We start from the raw sequence: 21,289 nt of genomic DNA, 5'->3' as shown, positions 1-21,289 counted from the left end.
GTCAGTGTACAGCTGGTATATTCACTTATCTCCAGACAGCTAAAAACTGGGGGGATGATCTTCTCCCTCCACTATTAGTCCTATTATGTATATCCCGGTGAACCTACAGTAGACATTTGACTTCATTAAATGGATTTAGTCAGAGCTACAGGAGCACTCTGTTGTTTTTAAGGACCTTCTGGAAAAAAAGATAGTCAAAGATCATCTCTAGGACAGCACACTGTTTTTAAGAATCTGCTGTAAAAATGTACGTCTCTCAAATGATGAAAAAGAGAGGACCTAAGATGGAACCTTGAGGAACACCACTAGCAGGGCCGTAACTAGGATTTGACAAATACCGAGGTCAACATTTGGCTGTCCAAGAGAAGCTTTGAAAGGCTGAAATCATGTGTAACTTGGTCAGCTTTAGGGGCATGTAGAGTTGGATGTCATCATCATAACAGTGAAAGCTAACACGTATGATGTCATCATCAAAACAGTGAAAGCTAACACGTATGATGTCATCATCATAACAGTGAAAGCTAACACGTATGATGTCATCATCATAACAGTGAAGGCTAACACGTATGATGTCACCTAGCGGCAGCATGTAAATACTAAAGAGTGCAGGGCCAAGAACTGAACCCTGAGGAACTCCGCACGTTACCTTAACATAGTCCGAGGTCACATTATTATGGGAGACGCACTGCATCCTGTCAGTAAGATAAGAGTTAAACCACGACAAGGCTAAGTCTGACATACCAATACGTGTTTTGATACGCTCTAATAAAATATTACTATGGAAAGCAGCGCTAAGATGAAGAAGCAGCAACATAGATGACATCCATGGTTAGCAGTAGATCATTAGTCATTTTTGCGAGGGCTGTCTCCGTAGAGTGATTTGCCCTGAAACTGGACTGAAAAGGTTCACAGAGATTGTTAGACACTAAGTGTTCATTTAGCTGCTGTGTGACAACATTTGTTGAGGATTTTGGAAATAAAGGGAAGGTGTGACACCGGTCGGTAGTTTACCATGAGGTCAGGATCAAGGTTAGGTCTTTTGAGCAGAGGATGAATAACCACTTTCTTGAATGCTAGTGGAACAGTGCCAGAGGAAAGTGATATGTTTATAATATTTAGCACTGATGGACCTAATAATACTAACAGTTCTTTAATAGGTTTCCCAGGAAGTGGGTCAAGTAAACATGTTTAAGAACACAAGATTGTGGCAGACATGTTTGCTACACTATAGAATTATTAAGACTCAGGGGGACAAATTTATAGAAAATGTGTCTGGGGGGGTCAGTATTTTTGATTTTTAGGTTTTGCTTGGTGACCATAGTAACTAATTAGATGACCATAGTAACTCATTAGATGACCATAGTAACTCATTAGATGACCATAGTAAGTAATTAGATGACCATAGTAAGTAATTAGATGACCATAGTAACTCATTAGATGACCATAGTAACTCATTAGATGAGCATAGTAACTCATTAGATGACAATAGTAAGTAATTAGATGACAATAGTAAGTAATTAGATGACCATAGTAAGTAATTAGATGAGCATAGTAAGTAATTAGATGAGCATAGTAAGTAATTAGATGAGCATAGTAACTAATTAGATGAGCATAGTAAGTAATTAGATGAGCATAGTAACTAATTAGATGATGCAGATTCCAAGCATGTAAAGACTTAGTATAGTTGAAGGTGATTATAAAAGATCATAATAGCAGCTACACTTTACATCTTAAACATCTAAAATAATTATTTGGGAATGTCCGGCGGGCCAGATTGAAAAGCTTAACGGGCTGCATGTGGCCCCCGGGCCTTCATTGGCCCAGGTCTGCTATAGCCTGTCTAAAAAAAAATAAAAAATTCTTTAAACACTAAAACATCTTTAAATGGTGTTTTTGTTTGCTAATATTTGCATGTTCAACTGCTGAAAACCCAGGAGCTTGCCCCCAACCCCCCTTGTCCCCCCACCTGGCAGGACCTGCAGCACCCACACTTATTTGTCATGAAGTTCAAGTCACATGCCTGCACTTCAACATTTACCCTTTCTGTACTCTCTCCACTTCAACATTTACCCTTTCTGTACTCTCTCCAGTTCAACGTTTCCTTTTCTGTACTCTCTCCACTTCAACATTTACCTTTCTGTACTCTCTCCACTTCAACATTTACCCTTTCTGTACTCTCTCCAGTTCAACATTTCCCTTTCTGTACTCTCTCCACTTCAACGTTTCCTTTTCTGTACTCTCTCCACTTCAACATTTACCTTTCTGTACTCTCTCCACTTCAACATTTACCTTTCTGTACTCTCTCCACTTCAACATTTACCCTTTCTGTACTCTCTCCAGTTCAACATTTACCTTTTCTGTACTCTCTCCAGTTCAACAAGCATCTTTTTGTGCACATCGGCCAGTCCAACCCCAGCTACAGCGACCCCTACCTGGAGTCTGTGGACGTCAGACAGATCTACGACAAGTTCCCCGAGAAGAAAGGAGGCCTGAAGGAGCTCTTTGACAAAGGCCCGCACAACACTTTCTTCCTGGTCAAGTTCTGGGTGAGTCACCTTTGCACAAAATGCTGCCTCAGTTGGCCAAAATGTTGGATTCCATTGATGAGAGCGTGTGGCGCTCCCAAGGTCACCCAGGTGAAGCACTGCACCTTCATCTTGCACCTGTAATGGCCCTGCAGTGTTAACATGTTGTGCACCTGTTGCACCTGCAGTGTTAAAATGTTGTGCACCTGTTGTATCTGCAGTGTTAACATGTTGTGCACCTGTAATGGCCCTGCAGTGTTAACATGTTGTGCACCTGTTGCACCTGTAATGGCCCTGCAGTGTTAATGTGTTGTGATAGTTTATGCACTGGAGTAAAAGGACTTAAAGGACAATTCAACAGCACGGGGATGACCTGCCTGCTTGTTCAAACACACACACACAATAGTGTGTGTGTGTGTGTGTGTGTGACAGCAGCCTTGGGGAGAGTGGCAGGTCTGAATTTCATGGGGGAAATGTGATCCAGGCAGCTGTCCCTCCCTGTGCTCTTGCAGCCGCCCCTCCTTATGTACCTTTTTATTTATAGAGCGGCCCTCACAGAACACACACTAAAATCAACACTGAGCAACACTTTTCAATCACTCAAGTTGGGTCATTTTCAGTGGCTAGTAAATCTTTGCTACTGTACCAGCTGCACACTGACTACTCTAATGTAGATTAGTGTTTACTTTCTCTAGTGTTGCCTTTTGAGAAGATACTGACTTAGAAATGTGACGGCTGGACTCACTTTTGTGAGCCACTGTTAGCAACATAGTGGTCATGTGACTGTTAGCAACATAACTGCTGGTCATGTGACTTCCAAAATGGTCTCCGTGGTGACAAGGAATGAAGAGATGAAGAAGTGAATGTGATCGGGCTTTAGGAGAGACAAATTGACCTTCATTGTTTTTGTTTCTGACCAAAAATATTTGAAATGGGTGTAACTCTCTTCAAATGCCATATATCTCTCTTTAACTGTAAATGTGTAAATTGGCATGTTTGAACTACTAGAATTGTGTGTTAGCTCGTGTTTCTAAAGGTTCCTAAATCCAAAATGCCTCTTCAGAGTTACAGGAGTGAGTTATTAGCTTTGTGCGCATGGATACTAAAACGTCCATAGCAGATATTTATGCTGTATTATCAAATCCAAATTGGAGATCATGTGTCCCATTAGCAGGGGTAAAAGTAACTAAACTTGTGAAAAAGTCAATGTTGGATGCTTTTGTTGAGTGTTATTTCAAGTACATGTTCACTATTTACACCTTAGCATGTTCATGTCATTTATTTTTTATACATAAATATTTTATACACTTTTTTAAATGTTCTTAAACATGTCAGGTAAAGATTCCATGTAATAGACCCAAAATATGGTCTGATTACATTTTAAAAAGTATATGAATAAGAAGACAAAATTAACCTTTTTGAGCAAAATGTTCATGTAATAATAATAATAGTAAATAACTTTTTAATGATACATTTATTTTACTGCTTTTACTATTTCACTCATTTTCTTTTTTTAATACTTTGTATGATTTTGTCCTGTTTTTTCTGTGTTATTAACTGGACTATATTGTTATTCACGCCACCACCTCAACATACTGCAGAGTTTGAAATAATCTTTATGCTAAGATTATATTATTATTTGAAACACACAACGTTTTGACATTTTAGCAGACATATATATTGAGTATATTTGCACAAAGGATGAATTTTACTGGGAATCGGATCGGAAAGAAAATCCGTTCTTCGTATTGTGTTTGATGCTAATAGCATGTTGAAATAATGATTTTAGAAATGACATGATTGAGATTTTAACCTCCAGTGTACTCAGGTTGTTGTCACAAGTGTTGATTTCGGGTATGTGCAGTATGAACAATTGAATAATATCAATACAACACAGTTGTGACTGTGCAGCTCACAGTAGCATCAAGTGCAGCAAAGTCCAGTTGAAAGTGACCCCCCCCCCTCACATGCTGGACTTCCGCATTATTTATCGCGGGGGGATCAAGGACATTTGTGAGTGACAGCGTTTTGGACGCTGCGTTGGCGAGGAAGGGCAGCTGCTGGCATTTGATTGAGGGCAAGATGAGCCTGTCATGGATATATCATAGCTGTAGAAATGGAGACTTGTGGTGTGCAGCAGAGAAAGATCAGTCGCTCTTAAACCTTGGCTTAATATAAATATTTTCCATGGAGTGGTGTCGTTACTTTTGGGGTTGGAACAGCTTAATCGGGTTTGTGTTTCCTTGGAGGGAAGTCTGGGCCAGCAGTGGAAACACCTGGCAGGTAAATTGCATCACTGCTTGAGTTGACATTCTCCTAAACAATCCTGCCAACCGTACGCTACTTCTGAAAACATTGTGGGAGAAGGAACTCTGTTTCATCAACAAGTATTTAGCAGTACAACCAATGTTGGAATAGCTAGGACCAAACTGCAATAATAGCACTATTGGAAACTGTGTCCTGGGTTTTGTTCTTAATCGGTTCTAAAAGACCCCACAAAAACTGAGTGGATGATTCCAATAAGAACTGATGATGAGTGTTCCAGACAGGTGACTTTCCACAGTGTAGGGATGATATTTCAAGATTTATATGAATATTTATAAGCCAGGAGTGTCCAAACTACAGCGCGTGCGCCAAGATAGAATTTCTGGAGTTTAATTTGGAAACAAATTGAGAAGAGCATTAATTTAAATGACAGTGCTCTAAAAACAACAAGAAGTGATTGTCAGTACGTTAAAGACAACAGGAAGTGATTGTGAGTGCTCTAAAGACAACAGGAAGTGATTGTCAGTGCTCTAAAGACAACAGGAAGTGATTGTCAGTGCTCTAAAGACAACAGGAAGTGATTGTCAGTGCTTTAAAGACAACCGGAAGTGATTGTCAGTGCTCAAAAGGCAACAGGAAGTGGTTGTCAGTGCTCTAAAGGCAACAGGAAGTGATTGTCAGTGCTCTAAAGACAACAGGAAGTGATTGTCAGTGCTCAAAAGACAACAGGAAGTGATTGTCAGTGCTCTAAAGACAACAGGAAGTGATTGTCAGTGCTCTAAAGACAACAGGAAGTGATTTTCAGTGCTCTAAAGACAACAGGAAGTGATTGTCAGTGCTCTAAAGAGAACAGGAAATGATTGTGAGTGCTCTAAAGACAACAGGAAGTGATTGTCAGTGCTCAAAAGGCAACAGGAAGTGATTGTCAGTGCTCTAAAGACAACAGGAAGTGATTGTCAGTGCTCTAAAGACAACAGGAAGTGATTGTCAGTGCTCTAAAGACAACAGGAAGTGATTGTCAGTACGCTAAAGACAACAGGAAGTGATTGTCAGTGCTCTAAAGACAACAGGAAGTGGTCATGTGAGACTGTTGTCATTCTTTATTGTGTTGAGGTTTTTGTTTCTCATCACACTCTCATAAAGAGAAGCCCGGGGAGGTCGCGACCCCTCGGCTGTGCTGATGTAGGGGTTGTCATGGCGACGGTGACAAGCAGATGGCCCGCCATCAAAGCCGATGCATTCTAGATTGAATTTCCGGCAAGTTCCCCTGTGGGCCTGACGCCTCCTCACACTTTGTCAAGACAATGTGATTTCAGCTGAATTGTTGCACACCTGATCTCATCTGCCATTTGGGTCTCGCTCCTTCTCATTGGATGAATTCCCTGGCAGCCTGGGGGAGGTCCCAGTCTTGGGGGAGGTCCCAGTCCTGGATGAAGACTGATAGAGGAATTACAATGAAGACCATCTCAATGACCCATTAGACTGGCCTGCTGGCCTGCTGGTCCAGTCACAATGCAGATCCACTATCACATTATAGTGTCTGATACAGGGATCTGACCATAATGATAACTGATACTTAAAGACGAAGACACCTCAGCTGTCTGATACAGGGATCTGACCATAATGATAACTGATACTTAAAGATGAAGACACCTCAGCTGTCTGATACAGGGATCTAAAGTCAGTAAATATGTCCCTGGACACAAGAGGACTTTGAATATGACCAATGTACAGGACTGTCTCAGAAAATTAGAATATTGTGATAAAGTTCTTTATTTTCTGTAATGCAATTAAAAAAACAAAAATGTCATACATTCTGGATTCATTACACATCAACTGAAATATTGCAAGCCTTTTATTATTTTAATATTGCTGATTATGGCATACAGCTTAAGAAAACTCAAAAATCCCATCTCAAAAAATACTATTGCTGAGGTGTTATGGATGCCCAGGATGCTTCAATAGCGGCCTTTAGCTCATTTGCATTATTGGGTCTGGTGTCTTTCAGCTTCTTCTTCACAATACCCCACAAATTCTCTATGGGGTTCAGGTCAGGGGAGTTGGCAGGCCAATGGAGGACAGTAATGCCATGGTCAGTACACCAGTTACTGGTGGTTTTGGCACTGCTGGAAAATGAAATCATCATCTCCATAGAGCTTTTCAACAGATGGAAGCATGTAGTGCTCTAAAATCTCTTGGTACACAGCTGCATTGACTCTGGACTTGATGAACCACTGTGGACCAACACCAGCAGCTGACATGGCTCCCCAAACCATTGCTGACTGTGGGAACTTCACACTGGATTTCAAGCAACTTGGATTTTGCTCCTCTCCAGCCTTCCTCCAGACTCTAGCGCCTTGACTTCCAAATGAAATACAAAACTTGCTTTGGTCTGAAAACAGGACTCTGGACCACTCTGCAACTGTCCAGTGCTTCTTTTCCATAGCCCAAGTCAGACGCTTCTAGAGATTTTACAGCACTACATGCTTCCATCTGTTGGAAAGCTCTATGGAGATGATGATTTCATTTTCCAGCATGATCCAGCAGTGCTAAAACCACCAGTAACTGGTGTACTGACCATGGCATTACTGTCCTCCATTGGCCTGCTAACTCCCCTGACCTGAACCCCATAGAGAATTTGTGGGGTATTTCAGTTGATGTGTAATGAATCCAGAACGTATGATATTTCTGTTTTTTTTAAATTGCATTACAGAAAATAAAGAACTTTATCACAATATTCTAATTTTCTGAGACAGTCCTGTATGATCCTGTAACTATTTGGTATCACATCCATACCTAAATGTGTGGTATCATCCAAAACTAATGTCAAGTGTCAAAGAAGAGAAGAATAAGTGATTATTACATTTTAACAGAAGTGTAGATAGAACATGTTAAAATAGAAAATAAGCAGATATTAACAGTAAATGAACAAGTAGATTAATAATCAATTTTTTACAGTTTGTCCCTCATAATATAGACAAAATAACAAGTAGATAAATGACACAATCAATTAAATCACCGAAAATGATTCCCGGGCGTAGCCACCGCTGCTGCTCACTGCTCCCCTCACCTCCCAGGGGGTGATCAAGGGTGATGGGTCAAATGCAGAGAATCATTTCACCACACCTAGTGTGTGTGTGACTATCATTGCTACTTTAACTTGAACTTAACAATATGTTACTGCATACGACTAATTAGGAGTCTTTGTTTGTTTACTTACTACTAAAAGACAAGTTGTCTAGTATGTTCAACATTTTATTTAAGGACTAAATGACAATAATAAACATATGTTTCATGCACACTAACATTTGTTGTTGCAATAAAGACAATAATGACATTTTCTTATCAAAATACATTTTGGTACTGGTACCAAAATATTGGTATGGAGACAACAATGGAAACATAAACAAACACACTAAGTTATCAGTTGTGCACAGTCAACATACAAGCTGGGCTCTTGTAGAATAGACTGATGGTTCTGTACGCTCCCATTTCATGTCTTTATCTACAGGCTTCATTTAATGTCTTTATCTACATATCTTCATTTAATGTCTTTATCTACATGCTTCATTTAATGTCTTTATCTACATGCTTCATTTAATGTCTTTATCTACATGCTTCATTTAATGTCTTTATCTACATGCTTCATTTAATGTCTTTATCTACATGCTTCATTTAATGTCTTTATCTACATGCTTCATTTCATGTCTTTATCTACATGCTTCATTTAATGTCTTTATCTACATGCTTCATTTCATGTCTTTATCTACATGCTTCATTTAATGTCTTTATCTACATGCTTCATTTCATGTCTTTATCTACATGTTTCATTTCATGTCTTTATCTACATGCTTCATTTAATGTCTTTATCTACATGCTTCATTTCATGTCTTTATCTACATGCTTTATTTAATGTCTGTATCTACATGCTTCATTTAATGTCTTTATCTACATGCTTCATTTAATGTCTTTATCTACATGCTTCATTTAATGTCTTTATCTACATGCTTCATTTAATGTCTTTATCTACATGCTTCATTTAATGTCTTTATCTACATGCTTCATTTAATGTCTTTATCTACATGCTTCATTTCATGTCTTTATCTACATGTTTCATTTCATGTCTTTATCTACATGCTTCATTTCATGTCTTTATCTACATGCTTCATTTAATGTCTTTATCTACATGCTTCATTTAATGTCTTTATCTACATGCTTCATTTAATGTCTTTATCTACATGCTTCATTTAATGTCTTTATCTACATGCTTCATTTAATGTCTTTATCTACATGCTTCATTTCATGTCTTTATCTACATGCTTCATTTAATGTCTTTATCTACATGCTTCATTTCATGTCTTTATCTACATGCTTCATTTAATGTCTTTATCTACATGCTTCATTTCATGTCTTTATCTACATGTTTCATTTCATGTCTTTATCTACATGCTTCATTTAATGTCTTTATCTACATGCTTCATTTCATGTCTTTATCTACATGCTTTATTTAATGTCTGTATCTACATGCTTCATTTAATGTCTTTATCTACATGCTTCATTTAATGTCTTTATCTACATGCTTCATTTAATGTCTTTATCTACATGCTTCATTTAATGTCTTTATCTACATGCTTCATTTAATGTCTTTATCTACATGCTTCATTTAATGTCTTTATCTACATGCTTCATTTCATGTCTTTATCTACATGTTTCATTTCATGTCTTTATCTACATGCTTCATTTCATGTCTTTATCTACATGCTTCATTTAATGTCTGTATCTACATGCTTCATTTAATGTCTTTATCTACATGCTTCATTTAATGTCTTTATCTACATGCTTCATTTAATGTCTTTATCTACATGCTTCATTTCATATCTTTATCTACATGCTTCATTTAATGTCTTTATCTACATGCTTCATTTCATGTCTTTATCTACATGCTTCATTTCATGTCTTTATCTACATGCTTCATTTAATGTCTTTATCTACATGCTTCATTTAATGTCTGTATCTACATGCTTCATTTAATGTCTTTATCTACATGCTTCATTTAATGTCTTTATCTACATGCTTCATTTAATGTCTTTATCTACATGCTTCATTTAATGTCTTTATCTACATGCTTCATTTCATGTCTTTATCTACATGCTTCATTTCATGTCTTTATCTACATGCTTCATTTCATGTCTTTATCTACATGCTTCATTTCATGTCTTTATCTACATGCTTCATTTCATGTCTTTATCTACATGCTTCATTTCATGTCTTTATCTACATGCTTCATTTAATGTCTTTATCTACAGGCTTCATTTAATGTCTTTATCTACATGCTTCATTTCATGTCTTTATCTACATGCTTCATTTCATGTCTTTATCTACATGCTTCATTTGATGTCTTTATCTACATGCTTCATTTAATGTCTTTATCTACATGCTTCATTTAATGTCTTTAACTACATGCTTCATTTCATGTCTTTATCTACATGCTTCATTTCATGTCTTTATCTACATGCTTCATTTAATGTCTTTATGTACATGCTTCATTTAATGTCTTTATCTACATGCTTCATTTCATGTCTTTATCTACATGCTTCATTTAATGTCTTTATGTACATGCTTCATTTAATGTCTTTATCTACATGCTTCATTTCATGTCTTTATCTACATGCTTCATTTCATGTCTTTATCTACATGCTTCATTTCATGTCTTTATCTACAGGCTTCATTTCATGTCTTTATCTACATGCTTCATTTGATGTCTTTATCTACATGCTTCATTTAATGTCTTTATCTACATGCTTCATTTGATGTCTTTATCTACATGCTTCATTTAATGTCTTTATCTACATGCTTCATTTCATGTCTTTATCTACATGCTTAATTTAATGTCTTTATCTACATGCTTCATTTAATGTCTTTATCTACATGCTTCATTTAATGTCTTTATCTACAGGCTTCATTTAATGTCTTTATCTACAGGCTTCATTTAATGTCTTTATCTACATGCTTCATTTAATGTCTTTATCTACAGGCTTCATTTAATGTATTTATCTACATGCTTCATTTAATGTCTTTATCTACATGCTTCATTTAATGTCTTTATCTACATGCTTCATTTCATGTCTTTATCTACATGCTTCATTTAATGTCTTTATCTACATGCTTCATTTAATGTCTTTATCTACATGCTTCATGTAATGTCTTTATCTACATGCTTCATTTAATGTCTTTATCTACATGCTTCATTTGATGTCTTTATCTACATGCTTCATTTAATGTCTTTATCTACATGCTTCATTTGATGTCTTTATCTACATGCTTCATTTAATGTCTTTATCTACATGCTTCATGTCATGTCTTTATCTACATGCTTCATTTAATGTCTTTATCTACATGCTTCATTTAATGTCTTTATCTACATGCTTCATTTAATGTCTTTATCTACAGGCTTCATTTAATGTCTTTATCTACAGGCTTCATTTAATGTTTTTATCTACATGCTTCATTTAATGTCTTTATCTACAGGCTTCATTTAATGTATTTATCTACATGCTTCATTTAATGTCTTTATCTACATGCTTCATTTAATGTCTTTATCTACAGGCTTCATTTAATGTATTTATCTACATGCTTCATTTAATGTCTTTATCTACATGCTTCATTTAATGTCTTTATCTACATGCTTCATTTAATGTCTTTATCTACATGCTTCATTTAATGTCTTTATCTACATGCTTCATTTAATGTCTTTATCTACATGCTTCATTTCATGTCTTTATCTACATGCTTCATTTCATGTCTTTATCTACATGCTTCATTTCATGTCTTTATCTACATGCTTCATTTCATGTCTTTATCTACATGCTTCATTTCATGTCTTTATCTACATGCTTCATTTCATGTCTTTATCTACATGCTTCATGTAATGTCTTTATCTACATGCTTCATTTAATGTCTTTATCTACATGCTTCATTTCATGTCTTTATCTACATGCTTCATTTAATGTCTTTATCTACATGCTTCATTTCATGTCTTTATCTACATGCTTCATTTCATGTCTTTATCTACATGCTTCATTTAATGTCTTTATCTACATGCTTCATTTAATGTCTTTATCTACATGCTTTATTTAATGTCTTTATCTACATGCTTCATTTCATGTATTTATCTACATGCTTCATTGAATGTCTTTATCTACATGCTTCATTTAATGTCTTTATCTACATGCTTCATTTAATGTCTTTATCTACATGCTTCATTTAATGTCTTTATCTACATGCTTCATTTAATGTCTTTATCTACATGCTTCATTTAATGTCTTTATCTACATGCTTCATTTGATGTCTTTATCTACCTCTCCTGTGGCCTCCAGGCCGACCTGAGCATCAACGTGCAGGAGGACAGCAGCTTCTTCTACGGAGTGTCCAGTCAGTACGAGAGCTCAGACAACTTGGTCATCACCTCCTCCACAAAGGTGTGCTCCTTCGGCAAGCAGGTGGTGGAGAAAGTGGAGGTGAGCAATATTTTGGCTGCAATGCTTCATCACTTCTTTGGAAAAGAGTTTGGCTTCATATTCTGTTGCTTCAATAATCTTTTCATGCAGTTTCATGCACAGTTTCATGCAGAATGTGTCCAAAGTGTGCCTTTTGCAGCCCACAGCATCACACAAAACACTAAAAGTATAAAAACAAAAACCATCACAAAGACATCATGTTAGGAGAAAACATCACAAAGACATCATGTCATGAGAAAACATCAATAAGATATCATGTTATGAGAAAACATCACAAAGATATCATGTTATGAAAAACATCAATAAGATATCATGTTATGAGAAAACATCACAAAGATATCATGTTATGAAAAACATCACAAATACATCATGTCATGAGAAAACATCAATAAGACATCATGTTATGAGAAAACATCACAAAGACATCATGTCATGAGAAAACATCACAAATATATCATGTTATGAAAAACATCAATAAGATATCATGTTATGAGAAAACATCACAAAGATATCATGTTATGAGAAAACATCACAAAGACATCATGTCATGAGAAAACATCAATAAGACATCATGTTATGAGAAAACATCACAAAGACATCATGTCATGAGAAAACATCACAAATATATCATGTTATGAGAAAACATCAATAAGATATCATGTTATGAGAAAACATCACAGATATCATGTTATGAAAAACATCAATAAGACATCATGGTATGAGAAAACATCACAAAGACATCATGTCATGAGAAAACATCAATAAGATATCATGTTATGAGAAAACATCACAAAGATATCATGTTATGAAAAACATCAATAAGACATCATGTTATGAGAAAACATCACAAAGACATCATGTCATGAGAAAACATCACAAAGATATCATGTTATGAGAAAACATCACAAAGATATCATGTTATGAGAAAACATCACAAAGATATCATGTTATGAAAAACATCACAAAGACATCATGTCATGAGAAAACATCACAAAGACATCATGTCATGAGAAAACATCACAAAGATATCATGTTATGAGAAAACATCACAAAGATATCATGTTATGAAAAACATCAATAAGATATCATGTTATGAGAAAACATCACAAAGACATCATGTCATGAGAAAACATCAATAAGATATCATGTTATGAGAAAACATCACAATGATATCATGTTATGAAAAACATCAATAAGACATCATGTTATGAGAAAACATCACAAAGACGTCATGAGAAAACATCACAAAGATATCATGTTATGAAAAACATCACAAAGACATCATGTTATGAAAAACATCACAAAGACATCATGTTATGAGAAAACATCACAAAGACATCATGTTATGAGAAAACATCACAAAGACATCATGTCATGAGAAAACATCAATAAGATATCATGTTATGAGAAAACATCACAAAGATATCATGTTATGAAAAACATCAATAAGACATCATGTTATGAGAAAACATCACAAAGACGTCATGAGAAAACATCACAAAGATATCATGTTATGAAAAACATCACAAAGACATCATGTTATGAGAAAACATCACAAAGACATCATGTCATGAGAAAACATCACAAAGACATCATGTCATGAGAAAACATCAATAAGACATCATGTTATGAGAAAACATCACAAAGACATCATGTCATGAGAAAACATCAATAAGATATCATGTTATGAGAAAACATCACAATGATATCACGTTATGAAAAACATCAATAAGACATCATGTTATGAGAAAACATCACAAAGACGTCATGAGAAAACATCACAAAGATATCATGTTATGAAAAACATCACAAAGACATCATGTTATGAAAAACATCACAAAGACATCATGTTATGAGAAAACATCACAAAGACATCATGTTATGAGAAAACATCACAAAGACATCATGTCATGAGAAAACATCAATAAGATATCATGTTATGAGAAAACATCACAAAGATATCATGTTATGAAAAACATCAATAAGACATCATGTTATGAGAAAACATCACAAAGACGTCATGAGAAAACATCACAAAGATATCATGTTATGAAAAACATCACAAAGACATCATGTTATGAGAAAACATCACAAAGACATCATGTCATGAGAAAACATCACAAAGACATCATGTCATGAGAAAACATCAATAAGACATCATGTTATGAGAAAACATCACAAAGACATCATGTTATGAGAAAACATCACAAAGACATCATGTCATGAGAAAACATCACAAAGACATCATGTTATGAGAAAACATCACAAAGACATCATGTTATGAGAAAACATCACAAAGACATCACGTTATGAGAAAACATCACAAAGACATCACGTTATGAGAAAACATCACAAAGACATCACGTTATGAGAAAACATCACAAAGACATCACGTTATGAGAAAACATCACAAAGACATCACGTTATGAGAAAACATCACAAAGACATCATGTTATGAGAAAACATCACAAAGACATCACGTTATGAGAAAACATCACAAAGACATCATGTTATGAGAAAACATCACAAAGACATCATCCATCCATCCATCCATTTTCTACCGCTTATTCCCTTTGGGGTCGCGGGGGGCGCTGGAGCCTATCTCAGCTACAATCGGGCGGAAGGCGGGGTACACCCTGGACAAGTCGCCACCTCATCGCAGGGCACAAAGACATCATGTTATGAGAAAACATCACAAAGACATCATGTTATGAGAAAACATCACAGACATCATGTCATGAGAAAACATCACAAAGGCATCATGTTATGAGAAAACATCACAAAGACATCATGTTATGAGAAAACATCACAAAGACATCATGTTATGAGAAAACATCACAAAGGCATCATGTTATGAGAAAACATCACAAAGACATCATGTTATGAGAAAACATCACAAAGACATCATGTCATGAGAAAACATCACAGACATGTTATGAGAAAACATCACAAAATATGTGTTACCTGTGGACAGGTAACATATGTTACCACATTAATAATAACACATATTACCTGTGGACAGGTAACATATGTTACCACATTAATATTAACACATATTACCTGTGGACAGGTAAGATATATTTCAAGTTATTACAAATGTGGCACTAAGTGCTAATTTTCTTGACCCAGAAAAACAGAAGTAAAAATGTAAGAAAAAGGAGAAAAAGCTCAAATGTGGATACTAATAAATAATAATAATACAATTTGTCACTAACTTTTGATATTTCATGTCTGCAGAATTCATTTGACTAAATATCAAAATGTCCCCACATACTTAAGACTTTCTATTTTATTTACATTTTATCACATTTGCTGCTTTTTTTCCTCATTACGTTAAATCTTTTTGCCTATTTTTTTCTTTCATCTTTACAGTTTTTTTCTAACCATGGAGGCTGGTGCATTGTACATTATACACACACACACACACACACACACACACACACACACACACACACACACACACACACACACACACACACACACACACACACACACACACACACACACAATGGCACTTAACAGCATGATCATTTGATTAGAGTTGTCACCAGAATGATGTTCATTGTCACTTCCAGTACACTTTATTGCTACACACTTCATCATGCAGCTGGGAAAACTATTTATTTATACTGTATGTATATATATTTATTTATATATATAATGTATGTATATACTGTATATTTATTTATATATATACTGCATATTTATTTTTATATATACTGTATGTATATATATTTGTATACTGTATGTATATATATTTATTTATACTGTATGTATAAATAAATACATACAGTATATCTATAAATATATATATATTTATATATAACACTTGGTATTATCTATTGTGTATATATATATATATATATATATATGTATGTGTGTGGCTCATTATTGAAAGTGTTTGGAAGTGTGACATTATTCCCAGGCCACCTATCGCCATCTTCAGGTGTTCTGTGTGTTGCTCAGACGGAGTTCGCCCGCCTGGAGAACGGTCGCTACGTGTTCCGGATCCACCGCTCGCCGCTGTGCGAGTACATGATCAACTTCATCCACAAGCTGAAACACCTGCCTGAGAAGTACATGATGAACAGTGTGCTGGAGAACTTCACCATCCTTCAGGTACAGCAGGTGTGTCTGTGCCAGTGTCACACCCACCTTCACTTCAATGTCAACAAGTGTAAAAAGAAGTCAAGCACAGTTACTATTAAAAGTTGTGTGGTTCTGAGCTGCCGTCCATCACTTCACACTTCATTCAATTTTAGTGGATTTGGAAGCAGCAAATATGTCCACACTACATTTTTGTAAACATCATTCAAAAAACGCTGAATTTTTAAACATTTTTATTTGTAAGCAATTTTGATGTAAAAAAAAAAAAAAAAAAATTCTATTAACTAAAATACAAACAAAAAACCGTATGTTTCAGTCTGTAAGGCATTCTTAAAATCCTTTCATTTTCTCATAAATCAACAGTGCGGCCTAAGTGCGCCTAATGTGTGTATTCATTCTGCTCGTGCTTACCAACCTCAAAGCAATTTTATTTGGCACATGGCATCATAAGTGTGACCAGTAGATGGCAGTCACACATAAGAGATACGTGTGGTCAATAAATGACACTAGCAAGCCCACAACGTTGATGTTTCATTGAGAATATAGAACATTGCACACTGAGCTCAAAAACCTGGCAAAATGTTTGGTAAGCTATGAAGCCACACCACTTGATGGATTGTGGGAGCATGGCGGCTACCATAGTCAGACGTACTGTGCTTTAACATATATTATAGTGTGCGTATATATGGCACCTATTAGGAGATATAGCAACCAACATATTAAGTAACTTCTCTCACCTTCTGATGTGTATTTTACATCCATCTAAGTCCTCAAAATGTGTGCGTGTCCAACATTGTAGTCAATTAGCTCCTCCTTTTTCTGCATCCTCTTGTTGTGAGGCATTCATCCTCCACTTTCTAATACACACCTTGTACAATATACAGTATAGTACTGCCATACTAATCAATCATATTCAGTACTATACCGCCTCTGAAAAGTACCGCTCCACCACCGGTACTCACGTCACCTCATTGCTGGTTTACCAGCAGAGGAGCATGTTGGGCAGCGCACACACACAGAGTACTTACAAGCAGACACAGTGTGTAGACAGAAAAAGGAGAATGGACGCATTTTGGTGTAAAAAGTCAAGATAAAGGTGAAGTTATAACACTGAAACACCCTCAGGAAGAGCTGCTTTAACACATGCAGCTAACATCCATCCACAGTGTTTTAGCTACTTCTAAATCACTAATCCTGGTCTCCATGGCGACAAATAAAGTATGTTTCTTACAAGTAGCATTATCACTGAAGGATGAGGAATAGCTAAACATGCTTCACTACACACCGTAGGAGGATACAATAGCTCACCACCGTCACAATGTAAACAAACGCCATGGGTGGATCTACACCTGACATCCACTGTAATGATACCAAGTACAAGAGTGTATCTAGTCGATACTACTATGATTACATCGATATTTTTTGGCATCACCAAATCTTCTTTTGTTTTTTGTTTTAAATGTATATTATGTTTATAAAGTCAGTAAATACGTCCCTGGACACACGAGGACTTTGAATATGACCAATGTATGATCCTGTAACTACTTGGTATCACATCCATACCTAAATGTGTGGTATCATCCAAAACTAATGTCAAGTATGAAAGAAGAGAAGAATAAGTGATTATTACATTTGAACAGAAGTGTAGATAGAACATGTTCAAAGAGAAAATAAGCAGATATTAACAGTAAATGAACAAGTAGGTGAATAATCCATTTTTTACAGTTTGTCCCTCATAATGTGTATAAAATAATAGGTGTATAAATGACACAATATGTTACTGCTAATTAGGAGTCTTTGTTTGTTTACTTACTACTAAAAGACAAGTTGTCACTATTTTATTTAAGGACTAAATGACAATAATAAACATGTTTCATGACATTTTTTGGTCCCCTTTTAGAAAAGTACCGAAAAGTATGTAAATAATTTTGGTAGCGGTATGGAGACAACCGTAGTTTATGAGCTCCACAGTTTATCCTCTTGATTGTCGACCTCATCCTCTAACATGCAACCTAAATAATATTCATATCACACCAGACTTTTTCTGCCTTTGAAACATGTCGCCATTTTGCCATGTTTGGGTTTTTTTCTTCTTCCTAAAACAAGTTTGTGTGTGTCGCCATGGTAACCAGATGGTAGAAAGACAGTTGTGGCTTCATTCCTTCTGGCAGACGGACAACGACCATATTGAGCCCACACTACACACACACACACACACACACACACACACACACACACACACACACACACACACACACACACACACACACACACACACACACACACACACACACACACACACACACAACAAGCCCAGTATTCAGTGCATAGCGGGCGACAAAAGTGTGTCTGTTTGTTGTATGCTGCAGTGCTACACACACACACACACACACACTGGTTACGTACACAAAGTGCTGCTTTTTAACAATTCTATTATTATTGAGTCCCGATGTTCAATGTACACAACTGGATATCTTAGTTGCTATGACAACACTGTGTGTGTACAAGTTTATAGTTGTATTCTTGTTAGCGATGAGTATGAGTGTGTGTGATGAGGCAGATGATAGAACTTTAAATAGATTATGTGGTGATCATGCATGTCGGCGGAACATTCTAGCTGTGTCCCACACATTTGGCTAATGTCCCTCCACAGTGCAGCTTTTAAATCACCAAAGTGAGTATCAGAAGAAGGAATGGTTACACTACACTCCGTAGGATACAATTAAGCAGAGCTAACCGCTAAGCTAGAGCTCTTGAATGTAAACAGGGGTGGGCGGACCGATACAAATATCGACTGTAAGGATACCAAGTACAGTATGATTGATACTAAGGTGATCAGATCGGTGGTTTGTACCGCCCCAGACTTCCAGGCTAGGTTGAAGAGAGGACATCCAGAGCCTCCAGGTGCTCGGGGCCAATCTGGTCCTCTCCTGGGGCCTTGCCACTGGGCACTTTTTTGGATGACCTCAGCAACCAATTCCGGTTGTAATGTAGATGAAAGTGAAACTAAAATGGACCAGCGTAGTTGTTAGAGTGCCTTTTGTGCTGCAGGTGGTGACCAACAGGGACACCCTGGAGACGCTGCTGTGCGTGGCCTACGTCTTCGAGGTGTCCACCAGCGAGCACGGCGCCCAGCACCACATCTACCGGCTGGTCAAGGACTGACAGGATGTCACCGTAGCGACGACCTCCGTGAAGCCCCTCCCTCCCCTCCATCATAAGGGCTCGCCATCCTTCCGTGAGCTTGGAGCTGGAACGTTGAGGACCCTGGGACGTCCCCAATGAGGACTGCAGAGACCGCAAGCAGGCCTGGCCGTTGGAAACAAGAACCATGATGCACTTTGGTCACAGGAGCCCTGCATGAGTGTTTTGGATTCTACTAGTGCTTGTTTGGAGTCGTCATGCATGTGAAGGCTGACTCAGGGCGCCACCTACTGACTGACAGATGAACAACACGTGGAACCTAAAGTAGTTTCCATCACGTGTGTTGTGTGCCAAATGGACTTTTCTCTTATCAACTCTTCTCTTTTTGTCCTACGGCTTGAAAGTGACTCCAACAAAACGGCACATAATATTAATAATAATAATAATAATAACAATATTGCTACCTTGAAGCACAGTTTCTGCTGATTGCATCATGTCATTGGCCCTGAAGTGTCGGATAAAAAATATACCTGTTTCGTACAAAAACTTACTCCTGGTGCTTTTTTTAATGCAATTTTGTCAACGCCATCATGAATATGAATATATATTTTTATTCATTTAACTTACATGTGTTTTATTTGGTTTTAAATGTGTTGATTTTATTTTGTATCTTAATTTGCCACACTATTTTTTTTATTTTAAATATTTACATCCAATTTATTAATATTATTTTAGTGTTTTTTTTAAATGTGTATTATAATTTATTCACAGTATTTCATTTGTTAAATATTTTCACTAGATCATTTTATTTTGGTCTGCAATAAATTATAATTTATTAGTCATTATTATTGATTTTTTTTTTTAATATATTTTATCTATATTATAATAATTTTAATAATAGTATTTTACTTTTCATTACAATTTGTTATATTTGATCAAGTTAAAGTTAAAGTACCAATGATTGTCACACACACACACACTAGGTGTGGCGGAATGATTCTCTGCATTTGACCCATCACCCTTGTTTAGCCCCTGGGAGGTGAGGGGAGCAGTGAGCAGCAGCAGTGGCCACGCCCAGGAGTCATTTTTGGTGATTTAACCCCCAAAACCAAGCCTTGATGCTGAGTGCCAAGCAGGGAGGTAATGGCTCCCATTTTTATAGTCTTTGGTATGACTCAGACAACCAATCTATTACTAATCATATGAATGAGGTATATTTATAGTTCTAAATTCTTTAATACACACGTATATAATACATATGTTCTTGTACAACTATGATTATGTCACGACTTGATCTTGGGAGTTTGCTTTTCCGGGATGCAATGGAAAGTTGGCACGGGCGAGACGGGAATGAAGGTACATGATTTATTTAAAGACTATAAATACAAAAAAAAGGATCAAACAAAAGCGCGCACAGTGGCGGAGAATAAACTATGAAACCAAAAGACTATAGCAAAAAATACAAATGAAAAGCACGCACAGTGGCAGAGAACAAACTATGAAAAACAAAAAGACTATAAACATGGAACCAAAACTTAATTTGACAAGGGACATGAAGCAGGATCTTAGAGGAATGGACAGAGCATAAATGTGGTGTGAGGTCGTCAGGACGAACAACAGAAAATGAATGAACTTAAATACTTATGGACATGATTAACAACAGGTGCGTGACATGACAGGTGAAACTAATGGGTAACTATGGTGACAAAACAAAACAAAAGTGCACAAAAA

The 21,289-nt window shown here is 36.4% G+C and overlaps 1 protein-coding gene across 4 annotated transcripts in view; it reads left to right on the top strand.

Moving 5' to 3' along the window:
- The window catches only part of LOC133612775 (transcriptional enhancer factor TEF-3-like), an 84,472-nt gene extending 64,335 nt beyond the window's left edge, over positions 1 to 20,137 (top strand). For 3 of the 4 annotated variants that reach the window (XM_072913880.1, XM_072913878.1, XM_072913881.1), the window contains 4 exons: positions 2,373 to 2,546; positions 12,167 to 12,307; positions 16,274 to 16,435; positions 19,466 to 20,137. In XM_072913880.1, coding sequence (XP_072769981.1) covers positions 2,373 to 2,546; positions 12,167 to 12,307; positions 16,274 to 16,435; positions 19,466 to 19,579 — 591 coding nt within the window. In that variant the 3' untranslated portion in view covers positions 19,580 to 20,137. The remainder of the gene's footprint in view (positions 1 to 2,372; positions 2,547 to 12,166; positions 12,308 to 16,273; positions 16,436 to 19,465) is intronic. The other variant, XM_072913879.1, reaches the window with a different exon arrangement.
- The last annotated feature ends 1,152 nt before the right edge of the window (positions 20,138 to 21,289 follow it).

This window comes from Nerophis lumbriciformis, linkage group LG10 (assembly GCF_033978685.3).
Source record: "Nerophis lumbriciformis linkage group LG10, RoL_Nlum_v2.1, whole genome shotgun sequence".
NCBI lineage: Eukaryota > Metazoa > Chordata > Actinopteri > Syngnathiformes > Syngnathidae > Nerophis > Nerophis lumbriciformis.
This window is presented reverse-complemented; position numbering and strand designations above follow the sequence as displayed.